The sequence below is a fragment of the Ornithorhynchus anatinus genome, chromosome 14 (assembly GCF_004115215.2).
Source record: "Ornithorhynchus anatinus isolate Pmale09 chromosome 14, mOrnAna1.pri.v4, whole genome shotgun sequence".
NCBI classification, from domain to species: domain Eukaryota; kingdom Metazoa; phylum Chordata; class Mammalia; order Monotremata; family Ornithorhynchidae; genus Ornithorhynchus; species Ornithorhynchus anatinus.
The window spans coordinates 41,005,414-41,015,017 of record NC_041741.1 but is presented as its reverse complement, the minus strand read 5'-3'; the positions used below and the strand labels follow the sequence as shown (position 1 = coordinate 41,015,017).

General features: G+C 41.1%; 1 protein-coding gene across 1 annotated transcript in view; it reads right to left on the bottom strand.

The window, feature by feature from the left end:
• The window catches only part of RFX4 (regulatory factor X4), a 119,621-nt gene that overhangs the window by 92,950 nt on the left and 17,067 nt on the right, over positions 1–9,604 (bottom strand). Inside the window, exon 2 of the mRNA XM_007670037.3 lies at positions 3–89. Within this exon, the coding sequence (XP_007668227.1) occupies positions 3–89 (87 nt within the window). The remainder of the gene's footprint in view (positions 1–2; positions 90–9,604) is intronic.

Here is a 9,604-nt window from a genome sequence, read left to right as displayed (position 1 = left end):
ACTTTCATCATTAGAAACATTCCCCAGAGATGTGTGACTGGAATAACGTTTGTTTTCACTTTCATTGAGACATCTTTCAATCCAGCTCTCTGTAAAATAATAAAGTTACATTTTGACTTGGCAGAAAAAGGGTACATTTTACATAGTTTAACTTAATTTTAAAGACTTTACAGCATGCCTATGAATGAAAAAATCTATAACATGTGCAAGTTGACAATTTCAAAGTACCCTATTTGTTCCTCAAAAAGATTATCATATTTCTGTTTATGGGAAGGAAGTGTTTATGCCTGTTACTGTACTCTCCTAAATGCCTAGGACAATACTTTGCACACAGTAAGAGCTCAATAAATATCAGTGATCAATTAACTAGTTTAGAGGACAATATCTCTGTCTGGCAAAACATTGGGGACTACTAGTCAATCCTCCAAAACCAATTCAGATGGCCTCTAAATGAACCAAACCAGTGCACCGTTGGACATTCCCTCTTCACACACTAACTTGGTGAACTAGAATCTTCATGCTCGCAAACCTTTCAAAATTACCTTTTTCTTTCTCCTATTGACGGCAATAATTCTATGTCGCAGAATGATCATATTAGCTCGACCTTTGAAGTGGCCACTCAAACACACACAAAAAAAATCTAAAACGCACATTTTAAGAAAACACAACCGAAGATGAATATGATGAGCTCCACATAAAAATGGTCCATGGTTAATTCAAATAGAGTAGGTAGGAGATTTAGAGAAATAGATGGCCACAGGTAAATAAAATAAAGAATAATAAAGGATTGAATGTTGCAAGAAAAGAACGTGTGTCTGGTTATATGTGGGGGTGCATGGGCTACAAATGCAGAAATATCTGCCCCGTAACCAAACTTGGACAACTACTTGGGGTAGTGGTGAGCGAAAGGCTGGGAGTCAGAAGGACCTGAGTTCTTATACCAGCTCCACCACTTGCTTGCTGTCTGATCTTGGACTTCACTTCTCTGTCCCTCAGTTTCCTCATCTGTAAAAATGGGGATTAGGACTGTGAACCTCTTGTGGGACAGGGACTGACCCCAACCCAATTACCTTAAATCTGCCCCAGCGCTCAGTAGAGTGCCTGGCATATAGTAAGGGCTTAACAAATACCATTATTATTATTATTATTATTAAGAACTCAGCCTTCACTCCCTCCTCACCCAACCTTGCCATGTGCAACCTGCAAGTGCCAGAGAAGCATTCTCTCACCAAATACCCCCAGGAGCACAGGATGGGTGAAGGAGGAAGATGACTCCTGTTAATTTGGTAAGCCCCCACATCCCATCAAGCACTCTCCATTCCCCAACAGTACTCAGATACCAAAAATATTTGCCAGCCCTCGCCTGATTTAATCTTCCTGCTTGGAGGGAAGGAAGGGGAAGAAGATCATCGAGAAGAGTCTGATAGGGGCACTCTGCTCCTTCGATCAGCAGCATGGCATGGAGGTTGGGATTGGGAGGGTCTGTGGGCTCCAGAGATGAATTGGCAGAGCGAATCAAGGACCTACTGAATGACAGCCCAAATGGTGGTGCAAGTCAATGTGTAGGACCCAGTTCCTAAAATTGACGATGTATTTGTTCATAGTAAACCTGGTACATAGTAATTGCTTACTGTGTACCATGAACTGAGCTAAGAAATCTGGTAGATGCAAGATGATGAGATCAGACACTGTCCTTATTAATAATAATAATAATAATAATAATAATAATGTTGGTATTTGTTAAGCACTTACTATGTGCCAAGCACTGTTCTAAGTGCTGGGGTAGATAGAGGGTAATCCGGTTGTCCCACAGGAGGCTCACAATCTTGAGGTAACTGAGGCACCGAAAAGTCAAGTGACTTGCCCAAAGTCACACAGCTGACAGGTGGAGGAGCTGGGATTAGAAGCCATGACCTCTGACTCCTAAGCCCATACTCTTTCCACTGAGCCACGCTGCTTCTCTGTGGGTCCTTGACCCACATGTGGTTCACAGTCGAAGAGGGACAGAGAACAGGTAAACACTCTAAAGCTAAGAGCAGTTTAAGTGACTGCAAATGGTGGACCTGGTCCTGAGTCTCCTGAGTCCCAGTCCCAGGCTTTTTCCACCAGGCCAAGCAGGGCAAGGTTGTGGCTTTCTGTAATTCTGCTAGTCCTCTCCCTGTGCTCTCCTGCCTGACTTGCCAGCCAGCCCCCTTCCTGACTCTTGCAAACTGTGGGAAGCAAAGAACCCCTCCTCTGATTTCTGCCACTGCCCAGGTTGGCATCCCCCAGATTGCCACTCTCTGGGTGACCATTTGTCATGACACAGAATTGTTTGCAGGGGATAGGTCTACTTGAATTTAGTCCAGCGTCTAATTTTTCTACAACAGTGTCACTTGATAAAATTACTACAGCATTCCATAGTACATAGTACAGTACACAGTTTTGACTATGCGCAGATCAAGAATTGTTTGATCAGGAGATCATGTATGCTCCTGTGAGAAATTTTCATAATATAATTCTTCCAGTCAAAAAAACTAGTCCTGTGGCAAGCAGACCACATATTTCTATGAAACACGCTTCCTTAATTCAGAACCAGCTACTCAACACCTTTGCTTAATAGATATGGAAATAAAAGATTGGTGGGAATGAAATTGAGAAGAAGGAAAACATTCCAAAAAACAAATGAAAGGTTAGGGGTCGTCTATATTTTCTATTTTCTGTGTCTATTTTGCAGCTGTTTCCCAAGTACTGGAAGAAAAGTATCAAAGACCACAATGAGGCAGTGATTTCAGAAGTAAAGCAAGGACTATAGCTTTCATCAAATTCTTCAGCCTGGTCTTGGGTTTATCACACTCTTCTTATTTGATGTTTCTCTCCTCATTAGTGACCTGGGAGACAAGTGCCCTTTTCCAGAAAATGTAGTCCAATATCCAAAACAAAATCTCATACTTCTTTGAATTTTTCGTATACTTGTTCATTTCACACTGGGTCTACACTTGCAAATTACTGGATGAAGCAGGTCTGAATTATCTAGCTGATTTGTTATGTAAACAAAGCCACAATAATTAATGGAGTTGCTTTCATTAGGTTTTAATTTACACTGCTTCCTCTCCTCAGCAGAACTTAATAATAATAATAATTGTGGTATTTGTTAAGCGCTTACTATGTGCAAAGCACTGTTCTAAGCGCTGGGGGGATACAAGGTGATCAGGTTGTCCCACGTGGGGCTCACAGTTTTAATCCCAGAACTTCTTTTTCCTAGTGAATAATACCAACATGTAAAGTATCCGCGGATTCCCAAATTACCCCTCGAACTGCAGTCTCGGCCCTTAATTTGGTAGCCACCCCTAGACCAATGAGATTGTCACTGGGGGCCAAAGAATATGCACTGAATGCTCTCATTTGCAAGTTATTCCAGAAGACAAGATGAAGTGGACCCCTGCCTTTAGTATAGATCTCTGTTTTAAGAATACAGGTTGCAGCTTGGTTTTTCATCAGTCCAACACTCCCGTGCAGAAGAGAGGTTTGTGTCAACTAAGACACGGGACGATTACCTGCTCCCTCCTCCCAGACATTTCTGTGAAATGGGATATGGCAATGAAAGAGAAAAACTCAATTTCAGATCATTTTACTAGGAACTCTCATGCCCCAACAGTCTTGGGCCTCATGGTTTGAGACTGTTTTTCAGGCATGTAATGAATCTATGCTCTTACACGAATCTTAGGAAACACTTGAAGGGATTGAACCAAGGCCCAAAGAGACACAGTGGTGGTGATCAAAGTGTTCATACTTCTAAAGGCTTAAGTAATTTCTTGAAAGAACAGAGGAACTTACAAAAAAATCCCCAAACCCCAACAAATAGGTTCTTCAAGTGTAAACATACAGTGTTGCTGCTGATGATGGTGGTGCTCATGGTATTTGTTAATAAATCCAACAGTGCTGTTTATTGAATGCTTAATATGTGCAGAGCATAGTAATAAGCACTGGGTAGAGTACAGTGCAATGGAATTAGCAGACACATTCCCTGCCCATAATGAGCTTTCAATTTAGTTCGCATTTTGTATCAAACACTGATCTGAGCGCTGGTGTAAGCAGACATGAATCATATTGGATACAGTCTCTCACGGGGCTCACTGTCTAAACAGGAGGGAGAACAGGTATTGCTGTTAGATATTGCTGTTAGTCTTGGGGAGCCATTCACCTGGAGAGCCAGGGAGAGACCACCTGGAGGAATCCAGTTCCACATTCTGCCTCTCCCTAGTTCATCCCAGCCTGCCCTATTGTTCCACTGAATGCCTCCCCTCACCCTTCTGTCTCTCTCCTTCCATCAGAGAATGGGTGTAAATTGGTCAGAAACTCCTGATGTGGGTGCAAAAGGGTGACTATAATAAATTTATGGAACAGTCATTTTTTTTTCAGGGCAGAGATAAGGAGAAAAGTGCTCTCAGTTGTCAAAAGAGGAAAGGGATATGGCCCTTTTTAAAAAAATAAACAAGATGGCCAGAGTCTCTCTCTTTCTCATCAGTCCACAGGGCCTGCCAAAGTCTTTTTGAGTCTCTAGTCAAGATCAAGTAAAGGCTCCCTCTCTTGAAGTCCATCAGTGACCATAGAGAATGCAATCTCAATGAAGCGAAGAGGGCAGAAACCATATTGTACTGGGTCAAAAAGGAAGGTGGTACAGGTATACAACCCATTCTAGAAGTTTGGACAGGAATGGGACCAGGGAGATGGAGTGATAGCTGGAAGGTGCAGTGTAATCCAGAGAATGCATTTTTGTTTGTTCGTATAGGAGAGCCTTGACTACATTTGAAGGCAAGAGGGGAAGAACCATTGCAAAGTAAATGATTGAAGTTGATGGTGAGGGAAAAAGAAGGACGGGAGCAAATTTTTTTAGATGACAAGAATGGGATCAGAGGCAAAAGATATCGGGGGTGAATTTTGAAGACAGGTGGGAGAACTCCTCTTGAGTTGTCTGGGAAGGATGAGAGTGGTTGTTGGGATTGGCAGGAAAAAGGATTGGGATTGGCAGAAAGGGAGACCTCATGCAGAATGAAAAGTTGGCACCCCTAGATACAAGTCTTGTAGCCCTAGCTCATAAACCTATTAGTCGGTCAAATTTATTGAGTACTTACTATGTGCAGGGCCCTGGAATAAATATTTGGGAGAGTACAATGTAACAAAGTTGGAGTAGGGAGACATTTAAATTAATTTATTCATTCGTATTTATTGAGTGCTGACAGTGTGCAGAGCATTGTAATAAGTGCTTGGGAGAGGATGATGAAAAAAATAAATACAGTCCCTGCTCACAGCTAGCTCACGGTCTAAAGGGGTGGAGACAGATATAAATATAAATAAATAAATTGCAGATAGTACATAAGTGCTGTGGGGCTGGGAGGGGGGATGAACAAAGGGAGCAAGTCAGGATGAGGCAGAAGGGAGTGGGAGCAGAGGAAAGGGGGGCTTAGTCAGGGAAGTCCTCTTGAAGGAGCTATGCTTTCCATAAGGCTTTGAAGGGGGGAAGGGTAATTGTCTGTTGAATTTGAGGAGGGAGAGTACAAGGGTGACACAGAAGGGAGAGGAAGTAGGAGAAATGAGGACTTAGCAAAGACCTCCTGAAGGAGATGTGAGCTTAATAAGGCTTTACTGAACCCAGAACCTACTGTAGAAAACAGCATCAGTGTTCTGGGCCAGTGTTGAATCTTGCATGCACATACACACACACACATTAAAAGTGGTCCAAAGGAAATCTGCATCCTGACTAATACTGTTAAAATGTAAGGTGCTAAGGAAAAGTGGCTTTCGTTTCTCAAGGCATTACATTCTGCTAACTGACTGCCTTGAGTCTGAGATCATTATCTACTTCTGGTCACTTCATAATGCTTAGGGCCAATCGGCTCAGACTCTGTGGTAAACTGTTTGGTCCAACTTGCAGCATGACATGAATATCAAAAGGTCAATTCAGAGAATAAAATGTTCTCCCTGGAATAGACTATCCAAGTTCTTGCTATGTTCCCAAAAGGTTAAATTTGGCGTACATTTAAGCTCATCATACCGTTTTCCAAGTTACATAGAGGAATAGTTATTTTCACGGTCTTCGTGCCATGTTACAGCATTTTGGTCTTCTGAAAAGTCCAAATGTAGAGTATAGGTTTTAATCACAGGTATGAACTGACCTCCACAAGCTCTACCTTACTTGGTCTTCTAAAGTTGTGCCTTTTAGCTATTCAAATCCCAAAGATAGTATCATATAACTAACTGGCAATGTTAAATCGTTCATTCAGTAGTTTTTTTTGAGCACTTACTATGTGCAGAGCACTGTACTAAGCACTGGGAATGTACCATTTGGCAAGAGATAGAGACAACCCCTGCCCAATAACGGGCTCACTATATATATATATTCCCTGAATTTTTAAGCAGTGTTTTCTCTTAGCCACAAGCTTCTGCAATAAAGAGGTCTAGTACTGCCTTCTGGAATGATATTTGAGATTATTAAATACTGCAAATGCAGTTCAGAGTCCCCTCAAATAACTTTGCATGGGAGATTAGGAACAGATAATTCTGGCCCCATGCTTTTGCTTCCTAACCTTCAAAGGTGGAGATTGAATAGACTTAAAAACCTAGAAAAAAAAATGGCCATGAGAAAACAAAGATTGATTTTAACTCATCCAAAAACTAACACTCTTGTTCAACTAGTTACCATCATTACTGAGCTCCCAGGGGCCTCCACGTATTTTGTAATTGTGCTTTAGAGTTCACAAAAGTTACACACAGCACTTGTCCTCAAGGAATTTGCAATCTAATAGAAAAATTAAAATGTACAAGACCAGATTAAACACAGATTACATAAAAATCACTTAGGTCTCAGACATATAGCATATACCAGCATATTAAAAGTGGTCCTGTTTTACTTCAAGAAAAACTGAAATATCAAGCAGAAACATTTATTTCATTATGGGCAAGGAATGTGTCTGCTAATTCTGATGTATTGTACTCTCCTAGGAACTTTGTAGAGAGCTCTGTGCATGGTAAATGCTCAATAAATTTAATTAATGGATTTGTTCAAATCCAGTTAAGGAAACTAGACAACCTATCCTTGTACAACCACCACCAATTTGGGGATTTTCTAGACTTTTTCTTTAATGGTTCCCACCTAAATCCTTACCAAGCTTGATTCCTTTTGGTTAGAGAGAACATCCACTAACATCCAAAGTTCTTCTGTCTATTTTATCAAATCAAATGAAAAAAACCTGAAAACATGAAAAAAATTATTCAACTCTGACATAGTGTCTAGTCTGAATAATATTTACTTTTGACTCTGGATTTTAGAACAAAAGTGTTGTTGACTGAAAGCATTTACCAGGGCCCATTAAACTTCAAAGTCAAAATATAATAAGAATATATGTCAGGGAGCTTCAGAAAGAAGTTAAGAGGTCAGGAAATCACCACAGTTATTACAATACATGCAATAAATATGTGCCTGGGAAAAGCTGGCCAGCAACCCTGAGTAGTCACTGGTAGGTGTTCAGAACAATTGGGAAACTACTACTTTGGGACACAGCTAGAAGTCAGAAATAAGACACATTCCATCATGTGGTCATAGGACATTATCGGGAATATATACGCAGCTCTCCAATTTTTCTTTCACCTTCGTTTTCCCCATTTGTTCTCTCCCTGATATTTTTGCAAAGTTACACTTTCCACAGAATAATCTCCTATTTCTTGTTCCAGTCATACAACTCCCATTTGTTGGCCATTTGTTGTTTCTGACTCTGATTTTTTGCTATGAAACACATCTCAGTCCCTTGAACAATCACCCTCTTTTCTTTCATTTTGCTGATCCCAACTGTCCCTCGCTTTCTTCAACACTGTCCTGTGTACTGTTGTTAACTTAAATGCCATCATTAAAACATGCACTGTTTCTTAGCTCTCTACAGTTTCCTCTCCACTGTTTCCCAACTTCCTATCTGCCAATAAAGAGAAATATCCTTAATTGTTAATTCTGAATATTCTCCTCCTGCTCCGGCATCCTTAATTCCCCTTCCAGTTCTCACTTCTCCCACATGAAGCTTGGAATGATCTTTCCTTTCTCTTCTTCACCAACTAGCCCACCATTTCCTTAAGCAGTCCTGGCTGAGAAATTACTTCACCCCTATGAAATGACACCCCCTGATCCTTCAGGTACTATCACTCAGCTATCGAAGTCTTTTTTTTCCTTGATCTCCCCTCAGTGCAACTCCCCCGTCACCTCCTACACAATGCAACTAGGGTCTACAGCTCTGTGAGAAACCCTACTTACTAGGAACCATTCTGATATGCAGTTGGTGTCAACAATGGTCTAAGAATGAAGAACTGCATCATTTTTGTGGAAATGCAGCACTGGGATAGAACCAAGATATTCAAGGCCATCTTGTTTTTTTTCTGCTCATGGTTCTTCTGCATCTTCCTCACTGTCCCCACACCCTCTATCACTTCCAAATTTCAGCTGAAGAGGAAATAGTGAGGAGAAGGGTACAGAGGAAAGGGAGTAGATAATTAACAGTTCCCTCTAGACTGTAAACTCATTATGGACTGGGACTATGTATGCTTATTCTGTTATATTATACTCTCTCAAGCACTTAGTACAGTACTCTGCATGTAGTTAGCACTCAATAAGACTTCACTCAACTCTCTGCCACTTCCTGCTGTGTGCTGTGGGCAAGTCACTTAACTTCTCGGTGCCTCAGTTACCTCATCTGTAAAATGGGGATTAAAACTGTGAGCACCACGTGGGACAACCTGATCACCTTGTACTCCCCAGCGCTTAAAACAGTGCTTTGCACAGAGTAAGCGCTTAACAAATACAAATACCACCACCACTTCCTACCCTCCTCTTACTGATCTCAGGACAACTCTAGGGTGAGAGCTCATCTCTAGACTGTGAGCTGATTATGGGCCGGGAACGTGACTGCTAATTCTGTTGTATTGCAATCTCCCAAGTGCTTAGTAGTGTGCTCTGCACATAGCAAATGCTCACTAAATATGATTGATTGATGTTTTCAAGTAATAGTTTATTTAATCTAGCCCCTGTAAACACAGCCCCTTCTCAACCTCCCTCCTTTTCCAATTCAATGCCAGTTCCATTTCTTTGAGAGAGTGAGAGTGGTGTTGTGCAAACCACTCATCATCAATGGTATTTACTGAGTGTTTTCTATGTGCAGAGGAGGGACATCTCCTCCAATAAACTTTCTCAGATTGAGCCCCTCCTCTCCTCCCACTCTCTTCTGTGCCGCTCAATGCTTGCTCCTTCATTCATCCTCTCTCCCTTCCCTACAGCACATGTATATCTGTATACCTGAAATGTATTCATTTGTTTGTTTATTTAACTATTTATATTAACATCTGACTCCCCCTTTAGACTGTGAGCTCACTGTGGGTAGGGAATGTGTTTGATGTTATATCGTACTCTCCAAAGCGCTTTATACAGTGCTTTGCACTGAGTAAGCACTCAATAAATGTGATTAATAATAATAACAATAAGCAATCTCTCCCAATAGAGTTGGCAGGCATGTTCCCTCCCCAGAAAGAGCTTACAAGAGGGAGACAGGCATTAATATAAATAATTTATAATAAAGATATTTCCATA